At 38.6% G+C, this 25,242-nt stretch overlaps 1 protein-coding gene across 1 annotated transcript in view; it reads right to left on the minus strand.

Annotated features, from left to right (window-relative positions):
* Window positions 1-1,393: 1,393 nt before the first annotated feature.
* The window catches only part of SNX31 (sorting nexin 31), a 216,012-nt gene continuing 192,163 nt past the window's right edge, over window positions 1,394-25,242 (minus strand). Inside the window, exons 14-15 of the mRNA XM_053715250.1 lie at window positions 17,554-17,598; window positions 1,394-1,629 (exon numbers count right to left, since the gene is read on the minus strand). Coding sequence (XP_053571225.1) covers window positions 1,543-1,629; window positions 17,554-17,598 — 132 coding nt within the window. The 3' untranslated portion in view covers window positions 1,394-1,542. The remainder of the gene's footprint in view (window positions 1,630-17,553; window positions 17,599-25,242) is intronic.

Consider the following 25,242-nt stretch of genomic DNA (forward strand, 5'->3'; position numbering starts at 1 on the left):
CTCATTGCAGTCTTTTAGATACACTCATTTTTTACCTGATGCCGGCATCTTTTATAGGAGTTATCTGTTAGAATTTATGTTAGAATTTATCTTATATTGTTATAATAAATATTGATTTATTTGTACATATATATCCTATCCTTTTTTTTGGCTACGTAGACACGCTAATTTTAATTCGATTTTTATTATTTATACTAGTAATGCACTATCTCATTAGAGTTTTTTAGATATTTTGGCTCTCAGCTATTCGTTAGCGCTATCCCTCCCCCACATTTTCTTTTTGAAATAAAAAGCGCACGCTTCATAACCGTTATAGGCAGTTTAAATTAAATATGCCTCTTACAATCAAAAAGCCAATAAAGTCTAGCTTCATAGCCACCAATAGAGGGTTAACCCCTTCCTAACCATGAAGGAAGTTAACCCCTAAAGTCTCTTAGTCGCATGCAAGAAAGTGCCTGCCCACTGCCAAATAAAAGATCCTACCTAAGGAATCTTGGTCCCAAATAAAGTGCAAAGAGTCCTAAACCCCTCCAGTGCCAGTCTCCCCAGAAGGCAAAAGCACTTACCTGCACATCTAGCTGTCTGGCAGGAGGACAGCTCAAACGGTGTGAAAGGACGCCACTCCTTACAGACCTGTGGAAAAAAGAACGAACAGAACAAACCTACTCTGGCTTTCTATATAAGGGCAGCAAAAAATGTTAGAAAAATGCAGCAAGGTCCACCTCACAAGTTCCCAACTGCTTTAAAGCCACGACTACCCTACTGAAGAGATTAAAGTGGACCACGGCTAGAGAAATAAATCAAATTCTCTTCAGACACAAAAAACGTCACCTCCTCCATAGACAGAGGCAAAGAGAATGACTGGGGATTGTGGGAAGGGGAGTGATACTTAACAGCTTTGCTGTGGTGCTCTGCCTCCTCCTGCTGGCCAGGAGTGATATTCCCACTAGTAATTGATGATGTCATGGATTCACCATATCTTAGGAAAGAAATTTAATTATAACATTTATAAGCAAAACAAATAATCAACCATAAACAAAGGGCAGCAACAGGCAGAACATGTCAACCTTATTTATTTATTATTTCTTAACAGACAAAAGTCTGCTGTTAATATGATAAAGTTACTGGGGAAATACTATCAGGGCTGGCAAGACCTAAATGCATAGAAGATATGATTACAGCGAGAAATAAAATATGGAAGTTACTGTAAATGATGTATTCACTGAAAAGAGTGCAATTAAAGGGACAGTAAACATGATTTAGATAAAGCATGTAATAAAAAAAAACACATTTTGCCATAGAAAAATAAATAAAATGTGAAGTGCTTAAGGATATTCAAAAACTTACATTCAATTGGCTGCTTTCATAGAAATAACAATAAAGCAACCGTTTGTATTTTATAGCATACAAAACAATACTCTTTAATTAGATTTTTAGTCTAGACAACTCACTACTATTGCTTACATTTATTTTTGAAAATCTTTAGTTTTATTAAATAATGATTTTTTTTTTGTTTATTTAAAAAATAGCTTTTGTGCAATTCTATAGTTCAAGGTCAGGGAATCCATCAAATGCTGGATTGCTTTCTGCATTTGCTAAATAAGTCTTGTTTTTTCCTTGAGTTCCGATCTGTAAAAATATAGAATACAGTTAAAGTTATTTTATAATCAACATGTTTTAAACTGATTAAACCCTCTGATTTGTAGTTTTTAATCATAAGAAAATTGTCATAAAAACATCTTAAGGAGATAAGAGTCACAATTAAACTTAATTCCGATAGATACTTTAAATTCAATGCTATTACCAAATAGACTTTGTTCTTTTGTTATCCTTTGTTAAAAAGCATATGCATATATCCTCAGTATCAGCAATGAATTGCTGGGAGCAGGGGTGTAACTAAACCTCACTGGTCTGAAATCAGCCGAGCCTGCGCCAGTAGCCACATTGAAATCCACCAGAAAATATGCACTTGAGCAGCCTTCTTGTACAAATATGGTGCAGATTTTCCTGTATGACCACACTGTCGCAACCAGTAGAGGACCTACTTAACAGAGGGCCCGGGTGCAAAGTAATAAGTAATAGTTATAATATATATGCTGCTCTGTATAATGAGTTTGAGGATAGATAGAGCAATAGAACACTAACCTACACTAATAAAAGGATCCCATGCATTAGGATTGTACACATTCTGCACACACCTATGTATAGACTGGCTGCTATGCCCCCCAGCTCTTGGGCCCTGGTTCCACTGCACCTGCTGGATCAGTGATAGATCTTCCCCTTTTTGTTTTTTTTCTACCGTCAAATTCTATGTTTTTATGGACTGCATATACAGGAAGCTAAACACTAGCTTAAAGGGACAGTCTAGTCCAAAATAAACTTTCATGATTCAGATAGGGCATGTAATTTTAAACAATTTTCCAATGTACTTTTATCACCAATTTTGCTTTGTTCTCTTGGTATTCTTAGTTGAAAGCTTAACCTAGGAGGTTCATATGCTAATTTCTTAGACCTTGAAGACTGCCTCTTAAGAATGCATTTTAACAAGTTTTTTCACATGGTTAGTTCATGTGTTTCATATAGATAACACCGTGCTCATGCACGTGAAGTTACCTGGGAGCCATCACTGATTGACTAAACTGCAAGTCTGTCAAAAGAACTGAAATAAAAGGGCAGTTTGCAGAGGCTTAGATACAAGATAATGACAGAGGTAAAAAATATATAAATATAACTGTGTTGGTTATGCAAAACTGGGGAATGGGTAAAAAAGGGATTATTTATATTTTAAAACAATAACAATTCTGGTGTAGACTGTCCCTTTAAAGGGACACTAAACCCAAATTGTTTCTTTCATGGTTCAGATAGAGCATGCAATTTTAAGTAACATTCTAATTTACTCCTATTATCAATTTTTCTCCGTTCTCTTGCTATTTTTATTTTAAAAAGAAAGCATGTAAGCTAAAGAGCTAGACATTTTTTGGTTCAGAAAGCTGAAGATAGCAAGAAAAAATGATAATAGGAGTAAATTAGAAAGTTGCTTAAAAATTGCATGCTCTATATGAATCATGAAAGAAAACATTTTGGGTTCAGTGTCCCTTTAAAGGACCATTAAAGGGGGCGGAGCCTGGGCAGGCAGCATGGAGGACGCATAATCTATCTGCTCCGTGTGCATTCCAACAAAAATTGGAGTAATAACAAGTTTAAGCCTACATAAGTGCTATTTAAATATGCATAGATAACCCCACATAACCCCTACAGCAACATCAGAGTGGTATTATATCTCTCTGAAGGGGCGACTTAAAGTGCACAGTAACGGTGTCAACCGGCTCAGCGGAGGCCCACGCAGCAAGTCTGAAAAGGGGCAACGGAAGCCTAACAACAAACACTGACAATTTTTGAGAGCTCCGGTGAGAGTGGAAAAGGGGTGAATACGATACCGGACAATGAAGTATGATTAGGAGCTGCGCGACACGTAAGCGTTACACAAGGAAGATGAGATGAATCACATGACTAACCCGCCATGCGGAGGAAATAATGGTAAAGTTTACCGGACTATGACAGACACACACTAATGCTGACAGGACATGGGAAATTGTTAAAAGGGTGCATTATAGGTCTGCAAACACAGATGACCACTAATCATATGCACTGAAGAGTAAAATACTAAAAACATCAGCCTAAACTGAATCGGTATAAGAGATTAAGAACAAAACAGCCCTAGAAATAAAGGAGATTAACCTATTACATACACAGTGGAAATAAGACAGGGGGGAGAAGAGAAAAGAAAAACGGAAAGACAGGAAAATTGAATCACACGCAGCTACTGAACCTTCTCACAATACTAGTGGGAAATAAACGTATCTAACTACTTCATATACAATACTTTTATCACAGAACCCCCTTGTCTTACCCTTTATTTTTATTTTTGCCAACACATTTTCAGTTTGAACTGCTGAGTAAATCAAGCTAGGATTTTTGGCGCCAAGTCAATTCTACACTATTACAGGGACAGTAGAGTTGTTTTTGCACAGCAAGAAGAAACTTCAGTGACGCTGTTTTGTGACTCTTTACCATCTGTAACATGTCAGTTAGGAGGCAGAATAAATTAGGCAGCACTAGCAAGCCAGATACAGCTAGCATTTTCTTTAAACCCCAAAAAGGCGACAAGATGATGGAAAGTGGTGAAGATATGAATGAAGTGGAAGTAGAGGAGGAAACTAATAATGTCTCTACAGGAACCTGTGGTCTTCCCATTACAAAATCTGACATTCAGAATCTAGTATCCAAGCAGGATATAGCATCAATTTTCGACAAAATGTGGGAAAAAATGGATACACTCCAAAATACGGTTACAAATAGCCTCACAGAAATTAAGCAAGATATTTAAGAAATGGGGGCATGATTAGAAATGGTGGAAGAAAAGGAGGAAGCAATGGAGGAGGAGGTTATAGGCATCAAGCAACAACTATCTGACCACCAACAAGAACTAAAGGACATTAACGACAAATTAGAGGATCTTGAAAATAGGAGTCGGAGGTGCAATATTCGTCTGAAAGGAATCCCGGAAACAACCACTGCTACAGCTTTAGACGACTATCTCCTTCAGTTATTTCAATCCATCACAGGTTCACAAGAAGAGGGGAAATTTCAGCTGGAAAGGGCTCATAGAGCTCTCAGAGCAAAACCTAAAGATACAGACCCCCTGAGAGATGTAATAGTAAAAATTTTTAGGTTTCAGGAAAAAGAAGAAGTTATGGCGGGAGCGAGGAAGAACCCAACATTCAAATTCAAGGGCTCAATCATCCAGTTCTATCAGGACTTGTGTGTTAAAACACTTCAGAAAAGACTTGCTCTTCGTCCTCTGACACAGCTTCTACGGAAAAATCAAACCACCTACAGATGGGGGTTTCCCTTTGCATTGCAAGTGCTTCATGAAGGCAGCACCTATACTATTAAAGATAAACAAGATATCCCAAATCTCTGTCAAATCTTGAAATTGGACTGTCCGGAATTTCCAGAAAGTTCTCAAGAACATTCCAGAATACGCTCTCAGCTTTCTAAAGGATCTATCCAGCAGGGACGCTGGACGAGGATTTCCAAGAAGAAACAGAAAACTTGAGTAACTTTCAGGTCTTTGAAGGCCGGTAACAGCTTTTCTCCCTTTTTTTTTCTTTTTTTTGCAATATAGTCAATTTTCCCTTAAACGGGTATAGTGACTTGTTTACAGTAAGTGGACATATGTTTAGGATGTTAAAACATCTCCAATAAGGCCTATTAATGACCAAATTAATATATAATTCTGTGGAAAAATAATAGGCAATAGAGTTTATAGTTATTTTAGAGGATACATATGAGGGCGAAGGACTTATCTGTCTTAGCTCATGTGGGGTCCCTGTATATTGGTTGTTCTCCATAGACTAGAAGTAACATTAGAAATGCACACATGGGTAGAAGCCAGAGTGAATGCAATTAGACAGATTGTATTCCCATAGTTATTCAAAGTTACTATTTGTTCCATGTTCTATGTTTGAATGTAATATATGTTATTTTGTTTTTGGTTTTGGTTTAAGCTCCGAAGAGTGGTGGTCTAGAAAGTTTCTCCATGCTACAGCGGGTCCAAAGAGATACCAATATAAGTTTCTTCCAAGAAGGTATGTGCAGGGGGGGGATAGAGAACAGACCCTAAATGGAATCTAAGATACAAATAATCTCCCACAATGTTAGAGGCCTAAATACCAACGTAAAGAGGAAAACCGCACTTACTCAGTATAATAACATGAAAGCTAAAATTCTATTCTTGCAGGAAACACACTTTACGCACGGCCAATGCCCTAAATATTGGGACAAACACTTTCACCAACACTTTCATGCCACAACAGAGACGAAAAAGAGGGGGGTATCGATTCTCATCCACAATTCGATCCAATTTGTTAAAGAAGAGGTAATTAAGGACAAAGAGGGTAGATATCTAATTCTTAGGGGGAATATTCAAGGGAAACAGATAACATTATGCAACATCTATGCCCCAAATGAACAACAACATGATTTCTTTAATAAAATATCCCAATTGTTGACGCAATGGTCACAATCTATTATGCTGGTGGCGGGACACTTTAATGTAAACCTGGGGATACATCGAGAATCTAGCACTGTCAAACTCACAAACAAACAGAGAAGGCTCAATACTATCACTAAGCAGATCAGAGAAGAATTAGAGACACACAATTTGCTAGACACTTGGACGGCTCTCTATGGCCAGACGACTGACCATACATATTACTCACCCGCTCATAAAATATATACTAAATTGGACTATATATATATCAGCCAAACTAATACCTAACTTAATCTCATCATCCATACATGCAGCAGTTTGGTCGGATCACTCTATAATACAAATTCATCTAAAAGGGATAGTGGATGTAAACAGGCAGAGATCATGGACATATGACCCGTCATTATTAAAACATCCGGATATACATGATAGAATTTTAAACAATCTTAATGAGTATTGGAGGATAAATGTTAACACCGCAGTCAAACCGCTTATGGTATGGGCAGCACACAAATCGTACATCAGGGGGTTGATTATCAAAGAGAAGGCTTTATACCTGAAGAGAATAAGGTCAACGGTAGAATCCCTACAACAAGAAATAGAATCTCTAGAAAAAATACACCAAACCACATCATCCCAACTAATTCTAACTACACTAAATATTAAAAGAAAAGAACTTGCTAAAATACTGACTGATAACTCTATGAGAGCCATAAGCAAACTAAAATCTTATTATTTTTTATATGCCAATAAGCCTGATAGGTTCTTGGCTAACAAATTAAGAGAAAAAACAAAATCTTTCACAATAGCGCAACTACAAAAACGGGATGGTACACTGACTTCCCACCCTCAGGAAATAGTAGAGGAGTTTGCTAAATACTACGAAAATCTATACGATGGTAAAAAAGTTAGTCACAATTCGCAAATAACAACATTAAGAGAACAAATCCTAGAGAAAGCTTCTCTGCCTAGATTAGATAAAGAAGAGGCAAAAAGCCTAGAAGCAGAGATTACATTACAAGAAGTAGCACTAGCCATCAAAGAACTCAAAAGGGGTAAAGCAGCAGGCCCAGATGGGTTCTCAGGGGATTACTACAAATCATTCAACACGGACCTAATGGCACACATACACAAATTCTGTAACGACATTCTAGAGGGGGCTCAGATTCCACCGGAGCTGCTACAGGCCAAAATTGTAGTAATCCCTAAACCAGGGAAAAATCCTAATTTGGCACAAAACTATAGACCGATTTCGCTGATTAACCAGGATGTGAAGATTTTCACAAAAATCTTGGCGAATAGGCTTAAACAATGTATACCCACACTGGTACATCCTGACCAGGTGGGCTTTATCAAAGAAAGGGAAGCTCCTGATAATATTCGGCGAACGGTAGCTCTGGTGGAATACTTGAAGAACACAGAAACGCCTTCTCTGCTCCTATCTTTGGATGCGGAGAAGGCGTTCGACAGGGTAGATTGGGGATACATGCAGGCGGTCCTCCAACATCTGGGATTCGGGAACAAACTCTAAGAGGCAATCAAAAATATTTACTCCTACCCAACAGCAACAATAAGAGCAGCGGGCTATCAGTCGAGAGTTATAAAGATCTTGAATGGTACTCGCCAAGGATGTCCACTATCTCCTTTACTGTTTGCTCTATGTGTAGAGCCGCTAGCAGCTTGCATCAGGAATTCCGACATTTATGGAGTCAAATTACATAGGGGGGAATACAAATTAACATTGTTCGCCGATGATATTTTACTATCAATTACGAGACCCATGCTTTCCCTATCTAATCTATATCAATTATTAGAGGAATTCTCTAGGGTTTCAGGTTTTAAAATTAACTCAGAAAAATGCGAAGCCCTCCCATTATCTTTACCAGACCATACAAGAAAATTAATAGAGATTAACTTTAATTTTAAGTGGACAAGTAAGTACATCAAATACTTAGGCATCAATATCACTGACACAATAGAAAAACTTTATACAATTAACTACACCCCAATTTATAAATCTATAAGGCAAGATATTAATAAATGGAAAAAAGGAAATTTTTCATGGCATGGTAGGTTAGCAGCAATAAAAATGAACGTATTGCCCAGGCTGCTATATTTATTCCGGGCATTACCGATCAAAATTCCGATGAAAGACCTAGATGAGATGCAAGGCGACCTCATGAAATTTATTAGAGGACATAAAACAGCGAGGTTAGCTGCTCAGACCTTAAAACTACACAAACAATTAGGAGGTATAGGAGTCCCCAATCTTAGGGATTATTATCACGCGGCCAGGGTGGCTCAAGGCGCCCTACTACATAAAGATTGTCGGGATATGACTTGGCCACTAGTAGAAGCGGAAATAGGGGGGTTGGATAGTCCAGGAGAGATACTGTGGATGACTACCAACAGTGGTCCACACTGTCGCACTAAATTAAAAATTACTGAGGATTCCAAGAATATATGGAAATCCTTAACCAAATCACTAAACTTACTGACCACGCAGACTACCATTATACCATTGAAGCTATTATTACCAAAAGATTTTCAAAAACAAGTAACTAAGTGGGAAAATAAGGGGTTATACAGGGTCGCAGACTTTATAGATAAGGGGCAGATACTAACATTTAATCAAATAAGAGATAAGGTTTCGCCAGATCCATTACACTGGTTTGTTTATCTTCAGATTTCACACGCAATACATAACTACAGAAAAGGGGCTAAGGATAACGTATACACGACTTTAGAGCATCTCATCTTAACACCAGGCAGACAAAAAAAAATGATCACACGCCTTTATCTGGCCATTCAAAGCGCACACAACACTGCAAAATCGAAGCTCCATTTTAAATGGGAGCAAGATCTGAATATTACCCATAACAAGGATGAATGGAATCAAATATTCTCAGAGTTAAGCAGAGGCTTGATTGGGGCGGACCTAATAGAAAACATAATTAAAACAGCATACAGATGGTATCTCACCCCACTAAAAACCTCACATTATACTATTCAATGTAATAGGCTGTGCTATCGTGGTTGTGGGGTTTTGGGAACATATTTGCACATGTGGTGGGAATGCCCAAAAATTAAACCAATATGGCAAAAACTCAGACAATTGCTTAAGAAAATACTGGGCGACTCTGTTAAACTATCAGCCGCAAAGGCTTTTCTACACATACACTTAGACTCCTTAAACTCAGCTAACAATAAATGGGTGAATATAGTGTGTACTGCCACCAGAATCTGCATTGCTAGAAAATGGAAGGTGGGGGCCCCAGATTGGAAGGAGGTGCTAGATAAAATTGAGGACATTTATCATATGTCTGAGTCAGCAGCATGGATGCAGGGCAGTGTGGAAAATTTTCAAAATACATGGTTTCACTGGACTCTCAACAAGCAATACTAAGGGGATCAGAATGGAGTAAGAACCATTGATCAATCCCTCCCTTCAAAGTCACACAAATTAATATATAAGAGAATTATTCATGAAGGTGAGAGGGAGGAAATATCTGATATTCTTCTTTTGCAAATTTTTCTTTTTCTTTTTGGAAGACACCACTCTACGGAAAAGGTTTACAGTTTAGAATTATACTAAGTTTATTAGTTTGAATGTTGGGGGGAGGGAAAGGGAGGGGGAGGTGGGATATAAAGGAAAGGGGGGAAAATAATAACATTGTGAACACAAAGGCAGAATGTATATTTTACTGTTTCCCACAACTTCTATGTACTGTCATGATGATACTAATGTGAATTATTAATAAAAAGTATTTCAACTAAAGGACCATTAAAGTCAAAATTAAAGTATCCAGTATACTTCCATTTTCAAAATGTTCACATTCTTTTTATATGCACTATTTCTGAGGCTCAAGCCTCTTTTGAGCATGTGCAAACGTGCTCAATATACGCATATGTTTTTTTTTTTGATAGGCTGATGGCTGTCGCATGTCGCAGGGGGAAGGAAAATTGGATTAACTTTGAAAGTTGCAAGAAAATATTTTACTGCTCATTTTAAAATTAAAGTGCTATTGCATTTTTGGTTTATTGTGTAATTCTCAGTTATTTAATGATACTGTATTTAGTGATCCTTTAAAAGATAACTTAATATTTAGGTAGGAAAAAACATAATTTATGTAAGAACTTACCTGATAAATGCATTTCTTTCATATTGGCAAGAGTCCATGAGCTAGTGACGTATGGGATATACAATCTTACCAGGAGGGGCAGAGTTTCCCAAACCTCAAAATGCCTATAAATACACCCCTCGCCACACCCACAATTCAGTTTAATGAATAGCCAAGTAGTGGGGTGATAAAGAAAGGAGTAAAAAGCATCAACAAAGGAATTTGGAAATAATTGTGCTTTATACAAAAAAATCATAACCACCATAAAAAAGGGGTGGGCCTCATGGACTCTTGCCAATATGAAAGAAATGAATTTATCAGGTAAGTTCTTACATAAATTATGTTTTCTTTCATGTAATTGGCAAGAGTCCATGAGCTAGTGACGTATGGGATAGCAATACCCAAGATGTGGAACTCCACGCAAGAGTCACTAGAGAGGGAGGGATAAAACAAAAACAGCCATTTTCCGCTGAAAAAAAATTAATCCACAACCCAAAATATAAGTTTATTCTCATAAATGAAAAAAAAACCTTAAAACATAAGCAGAAGAATCAAACTAAAACAGCTTCCTGAAGAACTTTTCTACCAAAAACTGCTTCCGAAGAAGCAAATACATCAAAACGGTAGAATTTAGTAAATGTATGCAAAGAAGACCAAGTTGCTGCTTTGCAAATCTGATCAACTGAAGCTTCATTCTTAAAAGCCTATGAAGGGGAGACTAATCTAGTAGAATGAGCTGTAATTCTCTGAGGCGGTGCTTGACCCGACTCCAAATAAGCTTGATGACTCAAAAGCTTTAACCACAAAGCCAAGGAAACTGCAGAAGCATTCTGACCTTTCCTAGAACCAGAAAATAACAAATAGACTAAAATTCTTCCTGAAATCTTTAGTAGTTTCAACATAATATTTCAAAGCTCTTACCACATCCAAAGAATGTAAGGATCTCTCCAAAGAATTCTTAGGATTAGGACACAAGGAAAGGACAATAATTTCTCTATTAATGTTAGAATTCACATTCTTAGGTAAGAATTTAAATGAAGTCCGCAAAACCGCCTTATCCTGATGAAAAAAATTCACAAGAGAGCGGATAATTCAGAAACTCTTCTAGCAGAAGAGATGGCCAAAATGAACAATACTTTCCAAGAAAGTAGTTTAATGTCCAAAGAATGTATAGGCTCAAACGGAGGAGCCTGTAAAGCCTTCAATACTAAATTAAGACTCCAAGGAGGAGATATTGATTTAATGACAGGCTTGATACGAACCAAAGCCTGCACAAAACAATGAATATCAGGAAGTTTAGCAATCTTTCTGTGAAATAAAACAGAAAGAGCAGAGATTTGTCCTTTCAAGGAACGTGCAGACAAACCTTTATCCAAACTATCCTGAAGAAACTGTAAAATGCTAGGAATTCTAAAAGAATGCCAAGAGAATTTATGAGAGGAACACTATGAAATAAAAAGTCTTCCAAACTTGATAATAAATCTTTCTAGAAACAGATTTACGAGCCTGCAACATAGTATTAATCACTGAGTCAGAGAAACCTCTATGACTAAGCACTAAGCGTTCCATTTCCATACCTTCAAATTTAATGATTTGAGATCCCGATGGACCTTGAGATAGAAGGTCTGGCCTTAATGGAAGTGGCCAAGGTTGGCAACTGGACATCCGAACAAGATCCGCATACCAAAACCTGTGAGGCCATGCTGGAGCCACCAGCAGCACAAACGATTGCTCCATGATGATTTTGGAGATCACTCTTGGAAGAAGAACTAGAGGCGGGAAAATATAAGCAGGTTGATAACGCCAAGGAAGTGTCAATGCATCCCCACATCTAAATCATTTGAGAACACACATCTGGATGGAGAGACCATTCTCCCAGATGTAAAGTCTGACGACTGAGGTAATCCGCTTCCCAATTGTCTATACCTGGGATATGAACGACAGAAATTAAACAGGAGCTGGATTCCGCCCAAACAAGTATCCGAGATACTTCTTTCATAGCTTGGGGACTGTGATTCCCACTCTGATGATTGACATATGCCACAGTTGTGATATTGTCTGTCTGAAAACAAATGAACGGTTCTCTCTTCAACAGAGGCCAAAACTGAAGAGTCCTGAGAATCGCATGGAGTTCCAAAATATTGATTGGTAATCTCACCTCTTGAGATTTCCAAACCTCTTGTGCTGTCAGAGATCCCCAAACAGCTCCCCAACCTGAAAGACTCGCATCTGTGATCACTGTCCAGGTTGGATGAACAAAAAAGGCCCCTAAAATTATATGATGGTGATCTAACCACCAAGTCAGAGAAAGTCGAACATTGGGATTTAAGGATATTAATTATGATATCCTTGTATAATCCCTGCACCATTGGTTCAGCATACAAAGCTGGAGAGGTCTCATATGAAAACGAGCAAAGGGGATCGTGTCCGATGCTGCAGTCATGCACATGCAGCTACTGAAGGGAATGACTGAGACTGAAGGTTCCGACAGGCTGGAACCAATTTCAAACGTCTCTTGTCTATTAGAGACAAAGTCATGGACACTGAATCTATCTGTAAAACTAAAAAGGTTACCTTTGTCTGAGGAATCAAAGAACTTTTTGGTAAATTGATCCTCCAACCATGTCTTCGAAGAAACAACACTAGTTGATTCGTGTGAGATTCTGCAGAACGTAAAAACTGAGCTTGTACCAAGATATTGTCCAAATAAGGAAATACCGCAATATCCCGCTCTCTGGATGAATCAGAATATGAAGATATGTATTCTGTAAGTCTATTGTGGACATATAATGCCCTTGCTGAGCAAAAGGCAGAATAGTCCTTATAGTTACCATTTTGAAAGTTGGTACTTTTACATATCGATTCAAAATCTTTAGATCCAAAACTGGTCTGAATGAATTTTCTTTCTTTGGGACAATGAATATATTTGAATAAAACCCCAGACCCTGTTCCTGAAACAGAACTGGCATGATTACCCCTGATAACTCCAGGTCTGAAATGCACTTCAGGAAAGCCTGAGCATTTACTGGGTTTGCCGGAATGCGTGAGAGAAAAAAAATCTTCTCATAGGTGGTCTTACTCTGAATCCTATTCTGTACCTCTAAGAGACAATACTCTGAATCCAATAATTTTGGACCGAATTGATCCAAACATCTTTGAAAAATTTTAATCTTCCCCCTACCAGCTGAGCTGGAATGAGGGCAGCACCTTCATGCGGACTTGGGGGCTGGTTTTGATTTCTTAAATGGCTTGGATTTATTCCAATTTGAAGCAGATTCCTTGGGGTGAAGGATTAGGTTTCTGTTCCTTATTTTGTCGAAAGGAACGAAAACGGTTAGAAGCTTTAGATTTACCCTTAGGTCTTTTATCCTGATGCAAAAAAACTCCCTTCCCCCCAGTGACAGTTTAAATAATTGAATCCAACTGAGAACCAAATAATTTATTGCCTTGGAAAGAAAGAGATAGCAATCTGGACTTAGAAGTCATATCAGCATTCCAAGATTTGAGCCACAAAGTTCTTCTAGCTAAAATAGCTAAAGACATAGATTTAACATTGTGACGGATACCCCGGCTACCCCAACTGGATAGCTCCACCAAACGGGTCCTGCTTCCTCCCTGCCGACTGCAGCTATGTAGCTGGCAAGTGACCACAGCCTGTAGCCACTCCTGATGCCCGACAGCACCAGTACTCAGGGTCCCACCCTGTGGCAGACTCCAGCTACCCAGACTAGGTAGCTCTGCCAAAGTGTCCTTACTCTGCCTGGAACAGGCTGCTATGTAGCCCAGGAAAGTGATTTCTATGTAGCCCAGGAAAGTGATTCTAGCTGGAGCCCACCTAAATGACTAGACAGACTAGCATTCAGGTGAAATAAGAACTGATTTTATTGAAACACACACTCCTTTTATACAGACAGCTCATCTTGATAAGAACAGAAGACAATGCAACAGTTTTCCCGCCATTCCCGCCCCTTCAGACAGCCCGGCACCTCCATAGGAGCCACAGTCTCACATAATCCCAAGACCTAGGGGTGGCGGTTTCGGGGTGATCCCGGTGGAGTGGCACCACTTCCAGGGTGTCATTTTAAAGCTTTCGGTCCCCAGATGCCACAGTCCAAATCAGCATGATTCGTTACTGGGGACCGGAGTTACAGTCCATTGAAGTTATGGGGTTAGGGGTGTCCAAATCCCGCAGTTCCCAAAGGAGCTCTGCCACTGGGGAGAGAGACCGACTGTCTCCTCTCCCAGGAAGGGGTTCTGTTTATGGGGAGGGAGGACGACTACCTCCTCTCCCTGTTCCTGGCTCTGCCGCTGGGGAGAGAGACCGACTGTCTCCTCTCCCTGCTCCTGGCTCTGCCACTGGGGAGAGAGACCGACTGTCTCCTCTCCCAGGAAGGGGTTCTGTTTACGGGGAGGGAGGACGACTACCTCCGCTTCCAGGGGATAACTCTGCTGCTGGGGAGAGAGACAGACATCCATCTCTCCCTGCAAGGGGTTCTCTGTAAGTGGAGGGAGGACGCCTACCTCCTCTCCCTGGTTTCCTGGGGCTGTTACAGTTGCTGGGCAGAGGCCGGCGCCTCTCTGCCCTGTTGCCAGTGCTTCTGTTGTCATTTTAAAGCTCTCTGTCCCAAGATGCCACAGTCCAAAAAATCAGCATGATTCGTTACTGGGGACCGGAGTTACAGTCCATTGAAGTTATGGGGTTAGGGGTGTCCAAAATCCCCAGTTCCCAAAGGAGCTCTCCTCTGATAATTGCCACAGCTCTTTTCCTCCCTAGGGGCTACCAATCCCCAAAAGAGCGGAGCTCTGGGGCAAAGGGCTGCTGGAGCGACCAGGGGTAAAGTTAGCGGGTGTCCTGCTGTTCTGTGGCTGACCGGGAGTTCCAGGAGCCCGGCCAGCCTTGGAGGGTTTTCCTGGTCATACACAAGCTCTTCACAAAACAAGCAAACAAAAGCTTCCAGAGATTGTGGTTGCTCTGAAGAGCGCAAAACCACTGAGAAACAACAGGTGTGAGGTTGTAGGGGGGGTTGGGGGTAGCCTTAACTGTCTGGTATCCGTGACAAACATCAATTTTGATATCAAAAATGGCATCACAAATTAAATTATTAGCATGTTGAATCAACTTAACAACGCTAGACAAATCATGATCCAATACTTGTTGCGCTAAAGTATCCAACCAAAAAGTTGAAGCAGCTGCAACATTAGCCAAAGAAATTGCAGGCCTAAGAAGATGAACTGAATATAAATAAGCTTTCCTTAGATAAGATTCAAGTTTCCTATCTAAAGGATCTTTAAAAGAAGTACTATCTTCCGTAGGAATAGTAGTACGTTTAGCAAGAGTAGAGATAGCCCCATCAATTTTGGGGATATTTTACCAAAACTCCAATCTAACTGCTGGCAAAGGACACAATTTTTTAAACCTTGAAGAAGGAATAAAAGTACCACCAGGTCTATTCCATTCCTTAAAAATCATATCAGAAATAGCATCAGGTACTGAAAAAACCTCTGAAATAACCACAGGAGGTTTATAAACGGAATTTAAACGTTTACTAGTTTTAATATCAAGAGGACTAGTTTCCTCCATATCTAATGTAATCAACACTTCTTTTAACAAAGAACGAATATACTCCATTTTAAATAAATAAGAGGATTTGTCAGAGTCAATATCTGAGGCAGGATTTTCTGAATCAGATAGATCCTCATCAGAGAAGGATAATTCAGTATGTTGCTGGTCATTTGAAATTTCATCAACTATACGAGAAGTTTTAAAAGACCTTTTACGTTTATTAGAAGGGGGAATGGTAGACAAAGCATTCTGAATAGAATCAGAAATAAATTATTTTAAATTTACAGGTATATCTTGTGCATTAGATGTTGAGGGAACAGCAACAGGTAATGAACTACTACTGATGGATACATTCACTGCATATAAAAGTTTATCACAACAACTATTACAAGCCACAGCTGGAGGTATAACCTCGACAAGTTTACAGCAAATGCACTTAGCTTTGGTAGAACTGTTATCAGGCCACAGGGTTCCAACAGTGATTTCTGAGACAGAATCAGATTGAGACAGCTTGCAAATGTAAGAGAAAAACAACAACATATAAAGCAAAATTATCAATTTCCTTATATGGCAGTTTTAGGAATGGGAAAAAATGCAAACAGCATAGCCTTCTGACATAGAAAAAAAGGCAGGAGGCAAAAAAGGATAGGGTCTTAAATGAAAATATTTGGTGCCAAGTATGACGCACAACAAACAGAAAAAATATTTTTTGGCGCCAAAAACGTCCGGAAATGACACTCGCGTCAGATGACGCAACCTTGTGAAAGGACCCGGCGTCAACTAAGACACTGGAAATGATGAATTTGCGCCAACGAACGTAACTTCGCGCCAAGAATTACACAATAAACTTTAGCATTTTGCGCCCTCGTGAGCCTAATTCTGCCTGCGAATTGAAAATGACAGTCAATTGAAAAAAAGACTATACCCCAGGTAAGAAATACATTTTCCTAAAAAATGCATTTCCAAGATATGAAACTGGCAGTCTGCAAAAGGAAATATACTGAAACCTGAATCATGGCAAATATAAGTACAATACATATATTTAGAACTTTATATAAATACATAAAGTGCCAAACCATACTTACCAGAAGACACCCAGCCACATATAGCAGATAGCCAAACCAGTACTGAAACAGTTATCAGTAGAGGTAATGGAATATGAGAGTATATCGTCGATCTGAAAAGGGAGGTAGGAGATGAATCTCTAAGACCGATAACAGAGAACCTATGAAATAGATCCCCGTGAGGAAAACTATTGCATTCAATAGGTGATACTCCCTTCACATCATTCTGACATTCACTGTACTCAGAGGAAACGGGCTTCAAAATGCTGAGAAGCGCATGTCAACGTAGAAATCTTAGCACAAACTTACTTCACCGCCTCCATAGGAGGCAAAGTTTGTAACACTGAATTGTGGGTGTGGTGAGGGGTGTATTTATAGGCATTTTGAGGTTTGGGAAACTTTGCCCCTCCTGGTAGAATTGTATATCCCATACGTCACTAGCTCATGGACTCTTGCCAATTACATGAAAGAAAACAGCTTATTCAAAATTCAACATTCTCTGACAATATTTTGAAGTGTTATAGAAATAACAACTGTAAAATCATTATTCTTCAATGCAGAATGTTGGCATAATGTTCATTACAGCAATAAAAACACAAATATAAGGTTATTGGTTTGTTTGATTTTCTGTGTTCATAAACACACTTCTGTTGTATTTATATTATTCTTTGTAGGGGAAGCAGTATTTCTTCTTGTGCAACAAAATAGTACTCTATGTTCCTCCTCTAAAATACCTATTAATGATCTTACCTGTACACATTTTTTCAAGGATTTCTTGACTGTTGGCTTTTCAATCTATCAGAAAAACACATAAATCAATTTAGTATGAGACACAGGACACTGGCAAATATTAGAATTTGCATTCATTTATTTGCATGTGATAGCAAGCCATACTAGAGTTTACTGGGTTTATAGATTAGCAGATGGTGGCTGTTGCACAGCATACATTTGTTCACTTAGATTTTAGATGAATAATTTAAAGATATAATGGATGGGATACATTACATGTTACATTTACTACTCACATCTCAGTGGTTTGAAACCTTGAAGTTGCATAAGGTATAATGATAGGTATCCTACATTAGGCTTGAAAAATCCCAGGAGCCAGTGAGAGACAGTGCTTTCTTCACATGTCCACAATGTAAAGAGAGATGTAGAAAAAGAAAGGGGATTTACAACAAAAATAAATATAAAAAGGTAAGAACTGGTAGAAGATGAGGCCCCTCAATAGTACTTCTTTAGTCCTTTGTGCACCTCTTATTTAATGTTCAATAACCAAATATGGAGCCACGGGTCCTAGAATTGTATAATCAATAAGGAAAATAATAGACAAACACTTGGGAGACTAAGGTTAAATATTTTAAGTTTAAAACTTCCATTACTTTAAACCCAGGAATATTACAATTTCCCAGCTTTTGCACATTTTTCCATTACATTTTCATGTTTCCATGGTGCTTCCATTAATGCATCCAGAACCAGTGGCAAATTCCAAGAGTCAAGGTTGTAAAAGACACAGTATCAATAACGGCCAGATATATCCACACAACATCCAAGCCATTAACTAATTTTTTGTGGATTTGTACCCAGACACAGATGTCCCTGAGAAGCTTGAATCTAGATAGGTTTTCTAGCAACAGGGACCACGGTATCCTTGGCCAAAGAGGAACAACAACTATCATCCTGAGCTTCTTTCTCTGAATACAACAAAGAAAACAAGGTATCAGGGCTATAGAAAAACACATTAACCAATCTGGCCTGAATGAGCATTCATACCCAATGAACCTGGTATGGGAATCGGCTACAAATTCTTGGAATTTGAAAAATTGACCTTTGTTGCTATCAGATCTATATCTGTCAATCAACCAATATAAAGACATATATTTTAATGGAAATGTGATGTATATCCTCAGACAGTACTGAGCGTTTCATCTGCTCAACAATTAGCTTTGAAGAGGTTGCATCCTCCACCTGGCCCATCTCTCAATTGGGAATACTGATGCTGTTCTTGCCAGAAGACTTACCCAATTAATTTCTGAAAGAGAAGTCTTCATTTAAGTTCTGTAAATGAACTAACGTCTGCTATGATAGAGTACACTTGAGTCTTCTCACATTGACAGTCCAACCTTGTTCTGTCTGAAGACATTAGCAAGATAAATAAAAAAAAAAAAAAAAAAGGACATCAGAAGTATCTTTTTCTCTCAGCTCTGTAATTAATAGTAGAATCTTTGCAATTGCTACAGCTCACAGTACTTCCAAAAAGGGTGTGGCATGACCCACAAATGCAATCTTAGAAATGTCTTATTGTACAAGATAGGAATGTGAAAAACATCCTGACGATCAACAGACCTCAGGAAATAATAATGGAACTGTTCCTAGATACTCCATTTTGAGTCTTCTTAAATGTTGGTAGTTATTCAGAAGTCTCCAATTTCCTTCCTTCTCATCAGGAACAAACATGAACAAAACATTGATTGAACTTGGAACTTTGACAATTACATCAGTATTCAGAAGATTTGAAAACATTATAGCACAATGTTTCTAAATTTGAGCAACAGACGTGACACTTAAAATAAAGGAGACATGAGTTAGAGAAATGTGGTAGAATTTGTTATGAAGTCAATTAGCCAGAAATACACAACCAATCCTACACAGATCTTTCTGAAATGACAGGTCACAGCAAAACACAGTAAGATGGCTCTCAAATGGACACTAAACAGTTCTTATACAAATCAAATGACATTCTATAAATAGAAATAAAAAATGTTGTGCACAGCAATACTGCATTACAGGCAGTAAGAGCCAATTTGGAGCTTCCCTACTAGCTGTAACTGTGGTATAGCCAGAAACATACCCTTATCAATGGTACTCTGGATAACCTTTGAAAATGTTTTATAGGAACATAAAAGTACAGGTTATCTAAAACAAATAACCCATATAAATAGTAGTCCAAGTTTAATACAAGGTCAATATCCTGAAGAATCAAAGAGAAGCAGGTGACAAAAGCAAAGAGTGCAGCTGAATGGGTAATCCAAATAGCAGTTCCAGAAATCAATAACCAGGTTATTAGTTCAAAACAAGCAACAAAACAGCAGTCAGGTAACAGGGTCCAAGTAAATATACAAGTATAGTATATAAGTATACAGAGCAGTAACAGAAATGCTAGGGTCTTCATGAAAGTATAACCAAGCACAAAATGACACCATCACAAGCCTTTTAAAATGCCTGCCACAAGGCTTCTTCCAACTCTATCACCACAAATAGAACTACCTTTAGCACAGGTACCACACAGTCAAACACAATACCAGCATTGACATCCACTGTGCTAACTTTAGAGCACCCAGCCTCCATAGTAGTGCTAACTTCAGATCTCTCTTCAGCAATTGGTCCAAAACCAATTTCAGACAACTTGGTACAGCTCATAGCAGGTTCTTTGATACCCGACAACAAATCTTCACAGGTTTGTGAAAAAATCAATTAGATAGGAAAGCACTGTCAAATTTCATAGCCAATACTAGCATTATCCTTAAAGGAATATGAAACAGTCATCTGTGAAGGGTCCTACAAGGGAGCGGTGGTCTCTAAAGTAAAGCAAATAACCTTTTTTGAAATGTTGCTAGGAGATATCTGTTCTAGCTGTAGTCAGTTTATGTCTTATGTTCAGGAGAGGACTTTTGCTGCAAAAATCATGTGACAGTAGAACTCAAGTTCTGCAATGTCTGCTGTCCTATCTAGCTGCAGGTAGTGGCTACACTGAGAATTTCTAAGGGCTCATTTAACAAGAAAACAAGTACGTTGTTTGCTACTTTTTTAAAGCACCTTCTTATTATGTATACTTTAATTTATATTTGCTTTTGCTACCCTAGCACTGCTTCATATCGCTTTAAGCAAGCAGACAAAGGTGTTGAGGCATAGTCCTTCAAAATAGGATGGATTACATGAAAGAGACTGAACGCATTTTAAAAGATTAATCTTATGTGTGTTAAATTCAGAAAATTCTTAACTAGAATGAATTGCCTGAAAAACCTTGTTTAGTACCGTATATTATCTAAAAAAAACATATAATTGATTAATTCTCTAGTGATTTATACTTTTTCATATAAATAGTAGCCTGGTGGGGGCAGTGTGATATGATTAAAAAAAAAATGCTATCTAAAGCACAAAATAATTGCATAATTTAGCAAGTTTGTTTAATTATTTGTTCAATACAATCAATCATAATCATCATCATCTTTTACCTACATTCTTACTTAAATTTGACAGGTGGTCAGTAAAATCAGCCGGGTGGTGCAGCCATTAAAGAGGTCCTGGGTAGAACACTAAGATTAATATATTAGAGATACTTCAGAAGTTGTGATTTTTCAGCTTTGTGCTCCAAGATGTAACATAATTTTGATTTAATGACTGATATTTCTAGACAAGTGCTTCTAATTTTCAGTTCTCAAGGAAGGCCAAGCTTAACGGAACACTAAACACAGTAGAATTGCATAATTAACAAGTGTATAATAAAAAAACATAATTTATGTAAGAACTTACCTGATAAATTCATTTCTTTCATATTAGCAAGAGTCCATGAGCTAGTGACGTATGGGATATACATTCCTACCAGGAGGGGCAAAGTTTCCCAAACCTCAAAATGCCTATAAATACACCCCTCACCACACCCACAAATCAGTTTAACGAATAGCCAAGAAGTGGGGTGATAAGAAAAAAGTGCGAAGCATAAATAAAAGGAATTGGAATAATTGTGCTTTATATAAAAAAATCATAACCACCACAAAAAAGGGTGGGCCTCATGGACTCTTGCTAATATGAAAGAAATGAATTTATCAGGTAAGTTCTTACATAAATTATGTTTTCTTTCATGTAATTAGCAAGAGTCCATGAGCTAGTGGACTACCCAAGATGTGGATCTTCCACGCAAGAGTCACTAGAGAGGGAGGGATAAAATAAAGACAGCCAATTCCGCTGAAAAAAATCCACACCCAAAAATAAAGTTTAAATCTTATAAAGAAAAAAACTGAAAATATAAGCAGAAGAATCAAACTGAAACAGCTGCCTGAAGTACTTTTCTACCAAAGACAGCTTCAGAAGAAGAAAACACATAAAAATGGTAGAATTTAGTAAAAGTATGCAAAGAAGACCAAGTTGCTGCTTTGCAAATCTGATCAACCGAAGCTTCATTCCTAAACGCCCAGGAAGTAGAAACTGACCTAATAGAATGAGCTGTAATCCTTTGAGGCGGAGTTTTACCCGACTCGACATAAGCATGATGAATTAAAGATTTCAACCAAGATGCCAAAGAAATGGCAGAGGCCTTCTGACCTTTCCTAGAACCGGAAAAGATAACAAATAGACTAGAAGTCTTTCGGAAATTCTTAGTAGCTTCAACATAATATTTCAAAGCTCTAACTACATCCAAAGAATGCAATGATTTCTCCTTAGAATTCTTAGGATTAGGACATAATGAAGGAACCACAATTTCTCTACTAATGTTGTTGGAATTCACAACCTTAGGTAAAAAATTTAAAAGAAGTTCGCAACACCGCCTTATCCTGGTGAAAATTCAGAAAAGGAGACTCACAAGAAAGAGCAGATAATTCAGAAACTCTTCTGGCAGAAGAGATGGCCAAAAGGAACAAAACTTTCCAAGAAAGTTATTTAATGTCCAATGAATGCATAGGTTCAAACGGAGGAGCTTGAAGAGCCCTCAGAACCAAATTCAAACTCCAAGGAGGAGAAATTGACTTAATGACAGGTTTTATACGAACCAAAGCTTGTACAAAACAATGAATATCAGGAAGATTAGCAATCTTTCTGTGAAAAAGAACAGAAAGAGCAGAGATTTGTCCTTTCAAGGAACTTGCAGACAAACCTTTATCCAAACCATCCTGAAGAAACTGTAAAATTCTCGGAATTCTAAAAGAATGCCAGGAAAAATGATGAGAAAGACACCAAGAAATATAAGTCTTCCAGACTCTGTATCTAGGGAGATATATTATAGATTTACGAGCCTGTAACATAGTATTAATCACAGGGTCAGAGAAACCGCTTTGACTAAGAATCAAGCGTTCAATCTCCATACCTTTAAATTTAAGGATTTGAGATCCTGATGGAAAAAAAGGACCTTGCGACAGAAGGTCTGGCCTTAACGGAAGAGTCCACGGTTGGCAAGAGGCCATCCGGACAAGATTCGCATACCAAAAACTGTGAGGCCATGCTGGAGCTACTAGCAGAACAAACGAGCATTCCTTCAGAATTTTGGAGATTACTCTTGGAAGAAGAACTAGAGGCAGAAAGATATAGGCAGGATGATACTTCCAAGGAAGTGGCAATGCATCCACTGCTACCGCTTGAGGATCCCTGGATCTGGACAGATACCTGGGAAGTTTCTGGTTTAGATGAGAGGCCATCAAATCTATTTCTGGAAGTCCCCACATTTGAACAATCTGAAGAAATACCTCTGGGCGAAGAGACCACTCGCCCGGATGTAACGTTTGGCGACTGAGATAATCCGCTTCCCAATTGTCTATACCTGGGATAAGAACCGCAGAAACTAGACAGGAGCTGGATTCCGCCCATACCAGAATTCGAGATACTTCTTTCATAGCCAGAGGACTGTGAGTCCCTCCTTGATGATTGATGTATGCCACAGTTGTGACATTGTCTGTCTGAAAACAAATGAACTATTCTCTCTTTAGAAGAGGCCAAGACTGAAGAGCTCTGAAAAATTGCACGGAGTTCCAAAATATTGATCGGTAATCTCACCTCCTGAGATTCCCAAACCCCTTGTGCTGTCAGAGACCCCCACACAGCTCCCCAACCTGTAAGGCTTGCATCTGTTGAAATTACAGACCAGGTCGGAAGAACAAAAGAAGCCCCCTGAACTAAACGATGGTGATCTGTCCACCACGTCAGAGAGTGTCGTACAATCGGTTTTAAAGATATTAATTGAGATATCTTTGTGTAATCCCTGCACCACTGGTTCAGCATACAGAGCTGAAGAGGCCGCATGTGAAAACGAGCAAAGGGGATCGCGTCCGATGCCGCAGTCATAAGACCTAGAATTTCCATGCATAAGGCTACCGAAGGGAAAGATTGTGACTGAAGGTTTCGACAAGCTGATATCAATTTTAGACGTCTCTTGTCTGTCAAAGATAGAGTCATGGACACTGAATCTATCTGAAAACCTAAAAAGGTTACCTGAGTCTGAGGAATCAATGAACTTTTTGGTAAATTGATCCTCCAACCATGATGTTGAAGAAACAACACAAGTCGATTCGTATGAGATTCTGCTAAATGTGAAGACTGAGCAAGTACCAAGATATCGTCCAAATAAGGAATACCACAATACCCAGTTCTCTGATTACAGACAGAAGGGCACCGAGAACCTTCGTAAAAATTCTTGGAGCTGTAGCTAGGCCAAACGGCAGAGCCACAAACTGGTAATGCTTGTCTAGGAAAGAGAATCTCAGAAACTGATAGTGATCTGGATGAATCAGAATATGCAGATATGCATCCTGTAAATATATTGTAGACATATAATGCCCTTGCTGAACAAAAAGGCAGGATAGTCCTTACAGTTACCATTTTGAATGTTGGTATCCTTACATAACGATTCAATATTTTTAGATCCAGAACTGGTCTGAAGGAATTTTCCTTCTTTGGTACAATGAAGAGATTTGAATAAAACCCCAGTCCCTGTTCCAGAACTGGAACTGGCATAATTACTCCAGTCAACTCTAGATCTGAAACACATTTCAGAAATGCTTGAGCCTTCGCTGGGTTTACTGGGACATGGGAAAGAAAAAATCTCTTTGCAGGAGACCTTATCTTGAAGCCAATTCTGTACCCTTCTGAAACAATGTTCTGAATCCAAAGATTGTGAACGGAATTGATCCAAATTTCTTTGAAAAAACGTAATCTGCCCCCTACCAGCTGAGCTGGAATGAGGGCCGCACCTTCATGTGGACTTAGGAGCTGGCTTTGATTTTCTAAAAGGCTTGGATTTATTCCAGACTGGAGATGGTTTCCAAACTGATACCGCTCCTGAGGATGAAGGATCAGGTTTTTGTTCCTTGTTGTGACGAAAGGAACGAAAACGATTATTACCCTGGAAAGAAAGGGAAAGCAGAGTAAACTTAGAAGACATATCAGCATTCCAAGTTTTAAGCCATAAAGCTCTTCTAGCTAACATAGCTAGAGACATATACCTGACATCAACTCTAATGATATCAAAGATGGCATCACAAATAAAATTATTAGCATGTTGAAGAAGAATAAAAATGCTATGAGAATTATGATCTGTTACTTGTTGCGCTAAAGCTTCTAACCAAAAGATGAAGCTGCAGCAACATCCGCTAAAGATATAGCAGGTCTAAGAAGATTACCTGAACACAAGTAAGCTTTTCTTAGAAAGGATTCAATTTTCCTATCTAAAGG

Source organism: Bombina bombina, chromosome 5, assembly GCF_027579735.1.
Source record: "Bombina bombina isolate aBomBom1 chromosome 5, aBomBom1.pri, whole genome shotgun sequence".
In the NCBI taxonomy this organism is placed as follows: Eukaryota; Metazoa; Chordata; class Amphibia; order Anura; family Bombinatoridae; genus Bombina; species Bombina bombina.